Here is a 17,042-nt window from a genome sequence, read left to right as displayed (position 1 = left end):
GCAGGCTGTGACAATTGTGGTACCACAGGGATGTGTACTTAGAACATGACTATTCACAATCTATATTAACAACTTGGCCCGTGAGACCAAATGTTAATATTTCTAAATCTGCCGATGATACACAACAGGTGGGATTGTAGGAAGAGAGGAGGATGTGAAGAGGCTTCAAGAGGATTTGGGCAAATCAAGTGAGTGGGTGACAATGTCATAGAGGGAACATACATTGGAAAAAATGTGAGGCACAAAGCAGGAATCAAAGCAGGAATATATACTGATAACGGAACAATGAAAGTCTTACTTACAGCAGCACAACAGGCTGCAACCACAATGCAGATAGATAATATATATCATATCATATCATATCATATATCTACAGCCGGAAACAGGCCTTTTCGGCCCTCCAAGTCCGTGCCGCCCAGTGATCCCCGTACATTAACACTATCCTACACCCACTAGGGACAATTTTTACATTTACCCAGCCAATTAACCTACATACCTGTACGTCTTTGGAGTGTGGGAGGAAACCGAAGATCTCGGAGAAAACCCACGCAGGTCACGGGGAGAACGTACAAACTCCTTACAGTGCAGCACCCGTAGTCAGGATCGAACCTGAGTCTCCGGCGCTGCATTCGCTGTAAAGCAGCAACTCTACCGCTGCGCTACCGTGCCGAATAAACCATAAATCAATAAATGGATGATCCCAATATTTATTGACGATTGATTGATCATTGTTTGATTGATTGATTGATCGATTGATTGGTGGATTGACTGATCGACCTTCGATTGATTGATCGATTAATTGATTGATTGACTGATTGATTGATACCAAATTGGGAGGCCTGGAAACTGAGCTGGACAAGATGGCGGCTCAGACATGGCTGATATAAGTCTAGGTCAGAACCGAAGATACTAGAGGAGCAAGATGAACCACTCCGTCGAAGTCGCCTACACTGAAGTGTAGTACGCAAAGGAGCGGAACGTCCGCCATTTTAGTAAGCAAAACCCGCCATTCGCTATGCCTCTCGCAGTGTAATCAGTGTTTTGGGGGAACAGTATGTGTGATGATACCATTAAAATGCAGAATATATCTCATCTGTCAATTCACAGATTTTTCTTTTTTTTCTTTTTAAATGTTTCTGCAAGTTTCTGCCTACTAAAATGGCGTCATGACATACCACGGTTTTTAGAGTCGAGTGGTCTATCTTGCTCTGCACTTTGATCGGAACAAGGTTGAAGAGCAGGAGACCAGTAGGAATCACAGAGGGGGGGGGGGGCAGTGAGAGAGGGTCAAAGTGAACTCTGCGAGAAGAAGAAAACATATTCAAAGCAATTACACTTTGATGAGGTTTGGCAGTGGAGCTATAAAGCGGTGATACGAGAGACAGCAGAGGCTGGAATCTTGAACAAGTGCTGTAAACAGACTAAGTAATCTCAAGAAGGGTCCAGACCCAAAACTGTGACTATCCACAATCAAGAAATGACGTTGCGTGGGGTGAGTTGATGCAAAGACTGAGAGAATAGATGGCAGGGAAATAAGAGGAAGTTAATGGAAGTATGAAGAATAGTCCCGACCCGAAATGTCATCTATCCATGTTCTCCACAGATGCTGCCTGGCCAACTGAGTTACTCCAGCACTTTGTGTCTTTTTTTTGCTGGAGGAACTCAGTGGGTCAGGCAGCATCTGTGGAGGGAAATGGACAGGTGCTGCTTTAGATTGGGACCCTCCTCCTAAGAGTAACACGGCTTCACTAATTACCAATCCTCTGGTGAGGTACGACCTACAGACCACTCAGCCAGGCACTGGGGGAGGTAAGACTGGGAGAAAGCCCAATCTCCCAAAGGCTTTGTAACAAATCTACCACCACAATTAAAATCAACTGAAATCACTTGAAATTACTGAATAAATAAAATTAATTAAATCCTTCAGATAAAATGAAAAATAAAATCTGTTTGAAAATCATTAAAACTTTAATAAATAATCAAAATCAATAAAATAAAGTGAAATACATAGCACACCTTAGCTTTCGCTTTGAAGTTAAACACAAAGTGTTGGAGTAACCCAGCGGGTCAGGCAGCATCTCTGGAGAACATGGATAGGTGACGTTTTGGGTCGGAACCTTACTTCAGACTGAGTATTCCTGTTCCCCAGAGATGTTGCCTGACCTGTTGAGTTACGCCAGCACTTTGCATCTATCTTTGGTATAAACCATCACCTGCAGTTCCTCCCTACACATCCCCTTCTCTTCCCTATCTCCAATCAGGAATTCCATTAGGACTCCAGGATTAGTTGGCATTCAACCACAGGGAAACATCTCTGTCTCGGCAGGTCCTGGATCCACAGCCATAATGTGATGTTTGCAAGGCTGCAGCATGATTTGACAGCGTTGTGGTCTGGATGACCACCCTGGCCACACTCTCAATGGTCAATGGTCGATGGTGCCTTATTGTCACATGTGCAAACGCACGATGAAATGCTTCATTCACTCCTACCATTGAGAAGAAGGTACAGGAGTCTGAAAACCATGACCACCAGGTTCAAGACTATGGGTGCTGTCTTTGCAGAGTTTGTACTTTCTACCTGTGACTGCATGGGTTTTCTCTGGGTGCTCTGGTTTCCTCCCACACTCCAAAAACCTGCGGGTTTGCAGGCTAGTTGGCGCGAGTGTGCAGGATGCGAAACTGGGATAACACATAACAAGCATGTGCAGGTGGATGGCATGGACTCTGTGGGCTGAAGGGCCTTTCCAATACTGTATTTCTAATGTTCAAGACGTCCAGAATGCCCCAGTATATCCATTGAAACACCCCTGAATACACCCCCTGTACATTCCCTGTTATACCTGAACACCCCTGTACCCCTAAACACCCCCCTGTACCCCATGAATTACCACCTGTACCCTAGAACATACCCTGAATAATCCTGAATACATCCTGTACCGCTGAGCATTCCCTGTGCCCTGTGAACTTCCACTGTACACCCTGAATACCCCCGGTACCACATGAATTACCCTGAATACCCCCTGTATACACCACATACCCATGAACATTCCCTGCACCCCTGGACACCCCTTGTACCCCAAAAAGCTTGAATACACCCTGAACCCTCTGAACCAACTGCATCCCTGATTACCCCCTGCACCCACTGAACACCCCCTGTACCCTGGACACCCCTGTACCCCTGAATACCCTGAACATTCCCTGAATACCTCTTGTACCCATTGAACACCGACTGTACCCTATGAATACCTTAAATACCCCCTGAATACACCCTGTACCCCAGGACATCCCCTGTACCACTGAATACCCATTATATCCCCTGAGTTACACCCTGTACCCCATGAATTACTCCCTGTACCCCATGAATTACCCCCTGTACCCCATGATTGCACTAAATACACCCTGTACCCCTGAACACTCCTTGGACACTCCCTGCACCACTGAAGACACCATGAGCATCCCTAATACCACATGTACCCTCTGAACAGTCTGTATCTTTGCTTACCCCCATATACACTGAATGCCATCTCTACCCCAAACACTCTCTCTACCCTGAACACTCTCTCTACCCCGAACACTCTCTCTACCCTAAACACTCTACCCCAAACACTCTCTACCCTAAACACTCTCTCTACCCTAAACACTCTCTACCCTAAACACTCTCTCTACCCTAAACACTCTCTTACCCCTAAACACTCTCTCTACCCCGAACACTCTCTACCCTAAACAATTTCTCTACCCCGAACACTCTCTCTACCCTTGAACACTCACTCTACCCTTGAACACCCTCTCTACTCCATGAATTATCCCGTGTACCCCATGGATAGCCTGAATACGCCCTGTGAACCCCGACTGGTTACCTGGTTACCCCCGTGTCCACTGAACGCCTCCTGCTTCCTCTACACAGCCCCCAAACAATTGAACACCCCTTGGAACCCCTGAATGCCCCAGTAACCCATAACCCCCCCCCCGTAGACCCTGGATGCATCCCGTGTTTCCTGGACACCCTCCTGTATTGCAGTCTGAAGAAGGGCCTCGACCCGAAACGTCACCCATTCCTTCTCTCCGAAGATGCTGCCTGACCCGCTGAGTTACTCCAGCATTTTGTGTCTACCTTCAATTTGAACCAGCATCTGCTGTTATTTTCCTCTCACTTATCACCTGGACACCTCTTGGACATCTTGGACACACGGGTGTACGCGAGGGAAATTTCCCTGTAGATATTGGATTCCAGCTCTACAGTTACCGGATACCACCTGTGCATGCAAATGCCCCCTGTAGAGACCAGACCTACCCAACCCTCCACCCCTCCACTCCCCTCTGTAAATCCTGCCCCTCCCCTGCAAGTACAGGAAACCCTCCCCTCTACCTGTACACACCAGATGGCTTCTATAGACAATACATCCTAGAGCCGTGCAGCACGGAAACAGGTCATTTAGCCCAACTCGTCCATGCTGATCTAGATGCTCCAACTGCACGAGTCCCATTTGGTAGCGTCCTTCATTCCTTGCGTAAGTATCTGTGTGTGTGTGTGTGTGTGTGATGTGTGATTGTAGCTGTGCGTGTGCTTGAGTGAATGAGTGTGTGTGTGTGTGAGTGTATATGTGTATCCGTGTGAGTGTGTATGTGAGTGTGTATGAGTGTGTGTGTGTGTGTGTGTGTGTGTGTGTGTGTGTGTGTTGTGTGTGTGAGTCTGTATGTCTGTGTGTGTGAGTGTGTGTGTGTAGAAACATAGAAACAAACATAGAAACATAGATGCAGGAGTAGAAACATAGATGCAGGAGTAGGCCATTCTGCCCTTCGAGCCAGCACTGCCATTACCCCGTTCTTGCTTTGTCCCCACATCCCTTGATTGCGTTAGCCCTACGAGTTAAATCTATCTCTCTCTTGAAAGCATCCAGTGAATTGGACTCCACTGCCTTTCAGTTTGGACTCCACTGAGAGAGTTTGCTGCGTATGTGTGCGTGAGTGAGTCTGTGTGCACTGTGTTTGTGTGTGTGTGAGTGAAACTGTGCGAGTACGTGAGTGAGTGAGTGAGTGTGTGTGTGTGTGAGTGTGTGAGTGAGTGAGTGAGTGGGTGGGTGGGTGGGTGAGTGGGCGAGCGAGCCAGTGTCTGGATGTGAGCTTGTGTGTGTGAGTGAGTGGGTGAGTGAGTGAGTGAGTGAGTGAGTGAGTGAGTGAGTGAGTGAGTGAGTGAGTGAGTGAGTGAGTGAGTGGGTGAGTGAGTGGGTGAGTGAGTGGGTGGGTGGGTGGGTGAGTGAGTGGGCGAGCGAGCCAGTGTCTGGATGTGAGCTTGTGTGTGTGTGTGAGTATGTGTGTGTGTGTGTGTGAGCTTGTGTGTGTGAGTGAGTGAGTGAGTGAGTGAGTGAGTGAGTGAGTGAGTGAGTGGGTGGGTGGGTGGGTGGACGAGTGGGTGAGTGTATGGGTGTGTGTGTGTGTGAGTGTGAGTGTGTGTGTGAGCGAGTGGGTGAGTGTGTGGGGACAGTATGTGAAATCCCACCTCGCTTCGCCCTTCGCAGAGTTAATGGGAGGTTTCAGCGCGCATGACGTGAGCCTCTGGCAGGCGAAGGGAAGAGGGAAGGTTCAGGCGCAAAGTCTCCACCGACAGAGAGCGATCACCTCCCAGTTTTATCCCCGAGATTCATCCTGCAGGCAAACTCAAGTCAGTTTGAAGGGGACGCGCAACGGCTCGCTGGCTGCCAGCTCGGCTGGGGCTGGGGCTGGGGGGTGGAGAGAGAGCGAGAGAGGAACATTGCTGTTTATTCACCCGCTGCAACCTCCCGGAATTGTTGGGCCGGAGTGGAGAGGGGCGCCTTGATCCCGCTACCCAATGCAAACTGCGGAGCGATGTACTACTGCAGACGGAACGAGGTGAGAGGCTAGGCTGGGAATGTAGTTATCCGTTGCTTCTTGCATTAACATGCAAGATCGATTGGAAGAAGTGGGCAGAGGTCCTTGCAGCCCCTTGCAAACTGGAGTTGTTGCAGTCTTGGCTGTAAAGGCGTGTGATCCTCTCTTTTTGAATTTAAAATATAAGGTGCCCTGTAACTTCGCTCGCCCCAACGCGGGTGGGAAGGCGGCGAGATAAAGATGCTGATCGCAGTCCTGGTCCTAACTGCGCTAGCCGTGAGCGGCTTCTCCTCCAAGACCAAGACCCCGTCAGAGAGCCGCAAAACTGCCAAAGACATTTGCAAGCATCGGTGTGCGTGCGAGGAGAAGGAGACGATGTTGAATATCAATTGCGAGAACAAAGGGTTCACCAGGATCTCCTCGCTGCAGCCGCCTCAGAATCGCCTCTACCAACTCTTCCTGAATGGGAACTCCCTGAGCAAGCTGCCTCCCAGAGGCTTCATCAATTTCACCAACACCGTGACCCTCCACCTCAGCAGCAATGGTCTGCAGGAGATCCGCAACGGCGCCTTCCAGGGTCTGGCCACGCTGAAGAGGTTGCACCTGAACAACAACAAGCTGGAAGTACTGAGAGAGGACACCTTCCTGGGCTTGGAGAGTTTGGAGTACCTGCAAGCGGATTACAACTACATCAGTGTCATCGAGGCCGGGACCTTCAGCAAGCTCAACAAACTCAAGGTGCTCATCTTAAACGACAACTTGATCCCCAGTCTGCCGAACAACATCTTCCGCTTCGTGTTGTTGACCCATCTCGACCTGAGGGGGAACCGGTTGAAGAGGCTGCCCTTCGCCGGGGTTCTGGAGCACATTGGGGGCATCGTGGAGATCCAGTTGGAAGAGAACCCGTGGAACTGTACGTGTGACCTGGTCCCTCTGAAGGCGTGGCTGGATACAATCTCCTTCTTCGTGGGCGAGATGGTGTGCGAGACGCCCTTCAGGCTCCACGGCAAGGATGTCACGCACCTGAACAAGCAGGACCTCTGTCCCCGCAAGAGCGCAGTGGACTCCAGCCTGAGGATCATGCGCCCGTCCTCCGTGGGCTCGCACCTGTCCCCGACGACCAACCCGACCAGACCCACGCCGAGAGGGGGCAAGGCTCACCGGCAGCCGAAGGGCCGGGGCCGGGTCACGCCTACCCCGAACGGAGGCCAGATATTCGGCCCCATCATGGTCTACCAGACCAGGTCTCCCGTGCCGGCCGCTTGCCCGTCCATCTGCTCATGCAGCCAGCAAAATTCGGACAAGGCGTTGAACGTTCATTGTCAGGAGAGAAGAATCAGGAACATCACCGACCTCCAGCCCAGGCCATCCAACCCAAAGAAACTCTACCTTACTGGAAACCTGTTGCACCTGGTGCGGGTCAGCGACTTTGGGGATTACACGGCCTTGGAGTTGTTGCATTTGGGCAACAACCGGATCTCCTCCATCCAAGGGGGCGCCTTCCGCAACCTCACCAACCTCCGGAGGCTTTATCTCAACGGCAATCACATCGAGAGGCTGTCGCCCGCACTCTTCGTGGGGCTACAGAGGCTGCAGTATCTCTACCTGGAGTCCAATGTCATCAAGGACATCCTTCCCTTCACCTTCCACTCCCTGGGCAGGCTAAGCCTGCTCTACCTCAACAATAACCTTCTGCGGACCTTACCCCGCGACGTGTTCTCGGGCTCCAACCTGACCAGGCTGAACTTGAGGAATAACTACTTCCCCCAGCTCCCGGTGAGAGGGGTGTTGGACCAGTTGCCTGCCACGGTGCAGATCGATCTCCAGGAGAACCCATGGGAGTGTGGGTGCCCCATATTGGCCCTGAAGACTTGGTTGGAACAGTCTCGGGGCGGGCTAGTGGTCAACGAGGTGACTTGCGACTCCCCTGCCATGTTTGCTGGTCAGGCGCTGAGATCCCTGGAGGACGAGGACATCTGCTCGGAGCTGCCCCTTCCCACCACCCCGGCGGCCAAGCTTCCCCAGGGGGAAGAAGCTCCCAGTCCCGGGACGGCGCAGGCTAGCCCGGTACCCCTCTCCGTCCTCATCCTGGGGTTGCTGGTGGTCTTCATCCTGAGCGTGTGTTTCGGAGCCGGTTTGTTCGTCTTCGTGTTGAAACGGCGCAAAAACGGCGCAAGTGGCCAAGGCGGCGCCCCCAACAACTTGGACCTAAACTCCTACCAGTTGCAATGCGGACCGTACTCCTCCGAAGCGAGGGAAAAGACCGAGGCACACGTGTACAACTACATCCCCCACTCCGTTGGGCAAATGTGCAAGAACCCTATCTACATCCAACGAGAAGGAGAACAGGTCACCTACTACCGAGACCTACCCGACCTGAATTTCATTGGTGCGCAGGCGAAGAAGTCTCGCCCTTTGGCCAGTGCTACGTACTCAGTCAGCACTGTGGAACTGCTGGGGCAACAGGTGTCCCGACCCTCCGAGCCCCTGTACCAGAACCTGGGCGAGAGGCGCAAGGTGCTGCCCAGCGGCCTGGGAGCCCATTACACCTTCTGCACTTTGCCCAAACGCCAACTCGCCAGCTCCTCCCAAGCGAGCCGACAACAAGAACAGGACAGGCTAAACAAAACGGTATTGTATGGCACTCCGAGGAAACAACCGGTGAAAAGCGACAACCTATCCCTCCAAGGGAAGTCCCACACAGAACCAGACTACCTCGAAGTTTTGGCCATGCAGACTGTTACCAGTCAATTATAGAACCACGAGATGTAAATCTAACCACTAGACAAACACGTACAGGATGCGTTATTCTAACAAGACCTTATCCCCCCCGCATCTTCACATATCTGGTGAACTTCAAAGACCAATATTCTTTCTCCAAAATCCCACTGAATTACCTGTTTCTGGGGGGGGGGGGGGGGGGAAACAGTACTTTTTGGATGTGGCTTCTGTACCTGTATGGATTTCCTAATCGCCACACACACAGATACACACACGCCAGCACACACACACACCGGCACACACATACACTCACATATACACACACGCATACATTGTGACACACACATACCCACACACATACTCTGAGACACACGCACACACTCTGCCACTGACACACACACATGCGGGCACACTCTGACGCACACACACGCACACACACACACACGCACACACACACACGCACACACGCACTATCCTCCTGCTGATTTAAGTTTATTATTGACCGTAACATTTCCATCCTACTGTATAAGTTCATGTTTAAAATTTCCAAAGACCTGACTTTAAAATAACAGTAAGCTATATTTGTAGAATCAATATATAGCAACAAAGGGGCTACATTTTTGACTGGAGACTCTGATTATTTTCCCCATTCAAGTTACTGAACATTTCACTTCTGAAGTTTGGGGTGCATTTGTACTGCAAAATCTTCGCTGTTCTTCAGCATTGTATCTTGGGAACCAAATGTTTCCAAGTGGCTGTACATATATTGTATTAAAATACAACAAATGTGAGTTAGATTGGTGTGTTGGGTTTGTATATTAGAATTGTTTATTATTTGGTGTTACCAATCAAACATCTGACTCACCTGAATATGGCGTCTGTTCCAGCAAGAGATATATATTTTTTAAATTATGGGATAAAATAATGTTTAAGGATTAAAAAAGTTGGTGTCAGGATGTTGATAAAATTATTTGTTCATTTATCTAAATCCAGCCATTGTTGTGAAGGCCAGCATTTGTTGCCTATCCCTTATTGCCCTTGGGAAAATAATAGTGACCTGCCTTCATGAACTGCTGCAGCCTGCATGGTGAAGGTGCCCCACAGTGTTAGGATTTGGACCCAGAATAGAAATGACAAAGACTAGAGGGCATAGATTTAAGTTGGGAGGGGTAAAAATCAAAGGCGATGTGCAGAGCACGTTTTGTTACACAGAGGGTGGTAGGTGCGTGGAACGCATTGGTGTGGAGGTGGGTCTGGAGGCAGGTACTATCGCAGTGTTTAAGAAATATTTGAACAGGTACATGGATAGGATAGGATTATAGGAATATGGGTCAAACGCAGGCTGATGGGACTAGTGTAGACGGGGCAAGTTGGTCGGCATGGGCAAGTTGGGCCATAGGGCCTGTTCCCACACTGTATACCTCTATGACTATGATAGTAAGTTTGAAGAGATAAATGTAGATAAGCATACGGATATGTAGGCAATGGAGGGGTATGGATCACGTGCAGGCAGAGGAGATTAGTTTGGCACAAGCACTGTGGGCCAGAGGACCTGTTCCTGTGCTGTACTGTTCTCCGCAGTTACAAGGAACTGCAGGTGCAAGTTATACAAAATAAACACTAAGTGCTGGAGGATATTAGCTGGCTAGGCAGCATTTGTGGGAGACATGGATAAATGACGTTTTGGGTTTAGACCCTTCAGTATTTTTCTGTGTTCTAAATGAATGCTGACGTATCTTCTGGTCAGGATGGTGTGACTCTGCGGGTGATGACCTACCAGGTGCCTGCACTCCTTGTCCGTCCAGCTGGTGGTGTTTATCTCTTGAACAGTGTCCACCAGTGCTGACTAACAGTGTATGTTAATACTGAAGGAGGATCCCAACCCAAAATGTTACCTGTCGATGTTCTCCAAAGTTATTGCCTGTCCTGGTTCGTTACTCCAGCACTTTGTGTCCTATATATTAATATTGTGCTGGAGTAACTCAACAGGTCAGGCAGCATATTTGGAAAAAATGGGTAGGTAACGTTTTGGGTCAAGACCCTTTTTCAGGTTGACTTTGTGTCTCGTTTTGTAAACTAGCATCTGCAGTTTCTTGCATCTCCTGTGGAAATGCAATCATTGGCAAAGAGGACATGCACTTTTCCATCAATTTGATTTTTTCTTCTTCCCGTTGGCTTACAGTAACATTAAAAGATTCCCTCTTACACCTTCTAACAGAAAGAACCTCACATCCCTCTGTAATTGCCACATTGGACGGCACGGTGGCACAATAGTACAGTTGCTGCCTCACAGCACCAGAGACCCGGGTTCAATCCTGACTATGAGTGCTGTCTGTATGGAGTTTGTACATTCTTCCTGTGACCTGCATGGCTTTTCTCCGGGAGCTCCAATTGCCTCCCACACTCCAAAGAAATACAGGTTCATAGGTTAATTGGGTTCGGTAAAATTGTAAATTGTCCCTAGTGTGTGTAGGATAGTGTTAGTGTGCGGGGAACGCTGGCATGGACTCAGTGGGCCGAAGGGCCTGTTTCCGTGCTGTATCTCTAAACTAAACTAAACTAAACTAAATTAAATCCCATGTAACATCCGCTGAATGTATTTTGTCACTTTTTGAGTGAAATGTTTTTGTCACTTGTTTAACTGATTTATCAATTGGAACACTGAGCCAAGTGATCCAGAATTACTAATGAATGTATTTAGTTTAGTTTTAATTAAGCTTTGAGATACAGTGTAGAAACAGGCCCTTCGGCCCACCGAGTTCGCAGTGACCAGTGATTCCCATACACTAGTTCTATCCTACACACTAGGGACAATTTCCAGAAACCAATTAACCTACAAACTGTATGTCTTTGGTGTGTGGGTGGAAACCGGAGCACCCAGAGAAAACCCACAAGGTTGCAGGGAGAACGTACAAACTCCCATACAGACAGCACCCATAGTCAGGTTTGAACCTAGGTCTCTGGCGCTGTAAGGCAGCAACTCTAGCACTGCTCCACTATATTTAAAGAAATATTTTTCCATATGATGTTCAAAATATAACATTATCAAATGGGTTAGATATGCTAACAATTTTCAACAATTTCCAATTAGAATTGTCTATTTCACATGGTTGCAATTTTTATTTATAGTTTGAAGAATTTGGCATTATGCATTATTAACTATTTGTGAGGAAATTAGTTTTAGTTGCTGTTTTTGTGCAGATACCTGTGGACATAATGTTAACTGTTCCAAATACTCTTTACCCAGAGTGTGGCATTTCCAGAATAAATCATCAGAATATTTTCATTAACAGTTGTATAATTAGTATTTTTGCTTGCGAAATAAAAATGCCTGGTGGCCTGGCCTAGAAAATGGGATATTATTAATCCAGTTATTTATTTTACACGTAAAAAGAGATTTATTTGTTTCCTTAACATATTTTACATCCCTCAGGATATTTCACGACATTTTATAGGTCTTTGAAATGCTGATATATAAACACGTTAATGTTGACAAAATAACACCCAGACTTCGCTTCGCAAGTTATTCAAAACTGTAATGCAATTAGAATCATTTCCTCTGTCTGTTTCTAATCATTTATGTCATTATTATATTTTTTTAAATGCTGTGATCATTGTTGAGGTTAAACTGAAGCTTTTAATTGCTTATTAGAGGAGCTTGTGACCTTGAGATTAATCTTTTCTAAGTGATCATTAGTTTTCCAAGAGCATATTGAGAAATTATTGTATTTTGTTGTTGGAATTTTAAATGCAATCTGCCTTGTGGAACCCTCTGTACATTTTAGATCTTACATAAAAGCTTTGATTGATTTTCACTCATGATAATATCATTAGTCTGTTCCCTCTGATGGCTCTCTCTTTTTTCCTCAACCACTGGTCTAATTCTTTGATGATTCCCCCCATCCATCACTCTGAACTTTCACTTATATTTTTAGTTTCTCTCCTAACTTCCCTCACACCATTGTTGAATCTGTCTGGTCCTTATAGGCCACATTCTCCTCCCTTTACCAAAATTCTGTCTGGGTTATCTGGTATTAGCTTTAAGGTGAGGTTGGACAAATTTGGATTGTTTTCTCTGGAACGTTGGAGGTTGTGGGGAGACCTGAGAGAAGTGTATAAAATGATGAAAGGCAAAGATAGGGTAGACAGACAGAACCTTTTTTCAAGGAGGATATGTCAAAGACCAAAAGATATAGCTTTGTGAGTGGGCAAAGTTTAAAGGAGATGTGCACAGCAAGTATTTTTAAACAGAATGTGGTAAGTGCCTGGAACAAACTTCCAGGGGTCATGGTAGAGGCAGATGCGATAGTGCCAGTTACTAGGCTTTCAGATAGGCATGTGGATATGTAAGATTGGAGGGATATGGATCATGTAGTGGCAGAGGAGATTAGTCTAACTTGGCATCATTTCTGACACAGCCATTGTGGGCCAAAGGGCCTGTTCCTGTGCTGTACTGTTCTATGTTCTCTGTTCTAAGCAGTTAAGATGTGCATGTCCTGCCCTAAAGCCATTCAGCTCTTTATTACCCCTATAAAATCAACAGTGTGACCAAGGTTTTGGGCACCAGCTCTAAAATGTTTTTGTGGCTCAGTGTCGGCTTTAATTTGATAAAGGCATCCATGAAGCTGTGGAACATACTGCAATGTCAAGTGTACACTAGTTTAAATACAAGTCCTTGCTTTCCGGTTTTGCAGTAAGTTTGAGGAAATACTTGATATTAAATGCAAATGAGAAAGCAGGACTTGCATTTCTACAAAAGATTCCCCAATCTCCATGGGTCCTAACACGCATCACAATTAAGTGTTTTTAATGTATTGAAATGTTCTTTTAAATAGAAACTGAATTGAGTGGAGTAGTTTTTTTTTTCATATGTACAAATCGTAATACTTTCATATTGACTTTAAAGAAAATATCTTTATCTTTAAGAACAAGGAAAAGGAACAGAATTTATTTTCCCAGATAAATTATGTTCTGCTCATTATTAATGCTTTTTAATGTACTCCTCAAAAGACAAATGTTCAATTTATGAATTTTCACTCGAATGCTGTTCACTTTTTTGGCTCTCTGAGGCTGGTGCCATTGATTTACAACTCAATAGTGTGCCATTCTCCTTGCTTAGAAATAAGCTGTTGCTAAATTCCCTTGATACATTTTGCAGAGCCATTTTAGATTGACAGCATTTCATCTGGGAAAATCTTTTCCAGGGGTCCATCCCTTTTGTAAATCACGGAGCACTGTACAATATATAACAGTGACGATTTGCTCTCATTCCGCTACTAGACTGCTCCTCAACTAAATACTCTGAACTCTGTAAATGCTCCATGGATTGACTTAGTTGCCCATGATATATTGCCATCTACACACTTAGTTTTTGTTGTTCTATAGCTTAACTGTGTTAAGGCATTTTAGATTCTCACGTAGCATTGGGATCTTTGGTTAAACATTTAACTTGTGTATTTGTTAGCATGTAAAAAGCTTACTGAATATGAAGTTAGTTATTGTCATACAGCATAAATGTGTATAGATAGTTTAGATACTACTTCGGCATTGGGCTTGGTTTTCTTGGTTGAGCGCTTATCCTGTGTTGTAGCACAAGTACTGTTTCAACAGCAATTCGTGATGTTCTTGGCTGTGGGAATGTGCGTTGTTTGCAGTGGGAGCTATGAATAAAGTCTAGCACGCAGCAGCAAGCTTGAATCCCATGCTCTGCTCTCTGAAGATTTGCATTGCCAGAGAGGCACGGGTTATTGCGCGGATTATCACGCAATCCGGATAAGATTGTGATCTTGCTGCGTGGTTTATTTTGGTGCGGTACTGCAGCTGTGGTTCTCAAAGAGTTAAGGGAGATAGGTGTCTGTGTGCCCCGCTGTATGTTATCGCTGCAATGTACTGTAGTGCCGATGCCTGTGAAGCTAATCTCTCTCTCGGCTTTTAGCTAAATGTCTCAAATAAAAAGCTCCTCCAAATCAGAAGAGGGGAGGAAAAGGAGGGAGCCTTCCCAATCTGATGGTCATTCGAAATACCTATATATGAATAAAAAGGGCAGGGGGAGGAGCAATGAGTTTTTTGCAATGACTATTAGGTTTGTTTGCTTTATTGACATTATGATTTATTCTTGGCAACCAGCCAGCAGCGAAGGTAGAATTTTTAATCCAGACTAATGAGAATTATAGATTAGTGCATTGAATATAAAACCATCCTTTTTCAAGTTTTATAGCAATGAGGGGAATGATTGACTTATCGAGAGGAGTAGAACACAAATCTGATTTAGAAAGAATAAGTGCGTGCTCGTTAGATAAGTCTGACGGATGGAATAGTGCAAAGCTCGTGGCTCTGACAGTGTCTATTTATACTGTTGGTTGCAGCAGTGCTTAATAATATTTTACAGTTCTGTTGAACACAAAACCTCACGGCGCTGTTGTTCCACAGGTACCATTTTGCGGTTTAGGTTTAGCTTTAGGTTTAGGTTTAATTATTGCCACGTGTACCGAGGTACAGTGAAAAGCTTTGTTTTGCATGTTATCCGAATAGATCAGATATACCATACATAAACACAATCAGTTCAAACTCACATGCATTGCATAGAGCAAAGTGGAAGGAACAGAGCACAGAATATAGTTCTTAGTGTTGTAGCTCACCAGTTCCAGAGACAAAGACCAATGTCTTCAATGGGGCAGTGATGAATCAGACAGTACCCTAACTTATAGAAGGACCGTTTAGAAGCCTGAAAATGGAAGCTAGAAAGCTGTTCCTGAGTCTGGTGATGCGTACCGTCAAACTTCACCCATAAACCGGTTCTATCCTACACACTACGGATCATTTACAGAAGAAGCCAATTAACCGACAAACCTGCACGTTTTCATAACAGGCTATTAAACACTACCAACTCCAACTAAACTTCGAACTACGAACTGTCTTGGATGCACTAGAGACTTAGGGGTTTATATGGTTTTGCACTATATTGAGGTTTTTTTATTGATTGAACTTTTTGTTTATTATATTATCTATTATGTCCGGTGTTAACAGACCTGTTATGCTGCTGCAAGTAAAAAAATAATTGTTCCATTTTGGTACGTATGACAATTCCATACTCTTCTCTTCTAACTAATCATTTTAATTCCCATTCCCACACTGACCTTTCTGTCCTGGGTTTCCTCCATTGCCAGAGTGAGGCCATACGGAACCTGGAAGAACAACACCCCATATTCCACCCAGGTGGCTTACTAACCAAAAATATGAACATAGAATTCTCCAATTATAGGTAACAAATCAAGACCCTCCTCTTCTCTTTTTTCTCCCCCCCCCCACCCCACTCCACCTCTTCCCTGTGCCTCATCTGGATGCAGCATCCATTTCTCCTACAATCCCACGCCCATTTCCCCTTCTCCTATCCACTTTCAGTGATTTTCCTCCCTCAGGCTTTACATTTCACACTCCTTTTGTTTTCTTCTCATCTCTGGCCTTTGTTCACCCATCTGCCAATCATATCCCCCTCACCTGCATTTACCTATCACTCTCCAGGCTTTGCCCAGCCACCACCTTTCTTCCCCCCCTCCCACCTCCCCGCCACCACAATCTTTGAAGAAGGATCCCGACTCAAAACGTCACCTATTCCTTTTCCAGAGATTCTGCCTGGCCCGTTGAATTACTCCAGCATTTTGTGCCTAGTTTTAACTTCCAGTCCATTTCCCAGAGTACTCCATTGCAAAGATACTAGAGAAACAAGATAGACCACTCCATTGAAATCGCCTAGACTGAAGTGTAGTACGCAAAGGAGCGTAGTTAAAACCCACCATTCGCTATGCCTCTCGCAGTGTAATCAGTGTTTTGGGGGAACAGTATGTGTGATGATACCATTAAAATGCAGAATATATCTCATCTATCAATTCACAGATTTTTGTTTTTTTTCTTTTAAAATGTTTCCGCAAGTTTCTGCCTACTAAAATGGCACCATGACGCACTACAGTTTTTGTGTCGAGTGGTCTATCCAGCTTCTCTAGTATCTTTGCTCCATTCACTCAAACAGTCCCTGGAGGAGGTTGGAGCATACAACTTCAGGGTTTTAAGTATCTCTGCACGACCAACAGTGGCCAACTAGATCTGTGAGTGTGTTTGCAGGAAAGTGGAGCCAGCAATCGAATGATTTAAAATTGAAAGGTATATCATGGAACCAGGCCCTTCGGTCCACCGAGTCCACACCGACCAACTATCATCCATTCACACTAGTTCTATGTTATCCCACATTCTCATCAACTCTCAACACACTAGGGGCAATTTACAGAGGCCATTTAATCTACAAACTAGCAAGTCTTCGGGATGTTAGTGGAAACCGGAGCACCCGGAGGAATCCCACACAGTCACAGGGAGGACATGCAAACTCCACACAGACAGGACCTGAGGTCAGGATCAAATCCAGGTTTCTGGCTCTCATATTAGTCCACTGCCTAGAATAGTGAGGCAGTAACTGAACCAGT

At 46.1% G+C, this 17,042-nt stretch overlaps 1 protein-coding gene across 1 annotated transcript; it reads left to right on the top strand.

The window, feature by feature from the left end:
• Positions 1-5,569: 5,569 nt before the first annotated feature.
• Positions 5,570-9,359, top strand: slitrk2 (SLIT and NTRK-like family, member 2). Its single transcript, XM_078412208.1, has one exon. The coding sequence runs from the start codon at positions 6,088-6,090 to the stop codon at positions 8,602-8,604; it is 2,517 nt and encodes an 838-aa protein (XP_078268334.1). The 5' UTR covers positions 5,570-6,087; the 3' UTR covers positions 8,605-9,359.
• Positions 9,360-17,042: the final 7,683 nt, after the last annotated feature.

The sequence above is a fragment of the Rhinoraja longicauda genome, chromosome 15 (assembly GCF_053455715.1).
Source record: "Rhinoraja longicauda isolate Sanriku21f chromosome 15, sRhiLon1.1, whole genome shotgun sequence".
Lineage (NCBI taxonomy): Eukaryota > Metazoa > Chordata > Chondrichthyes > Rajiformes > Arhynchobatidae > Rhinoraja > Rhinoraja longicauda.
This window is presented reverse-complemented; position numbering and strand designations above follow the sequence as displayed.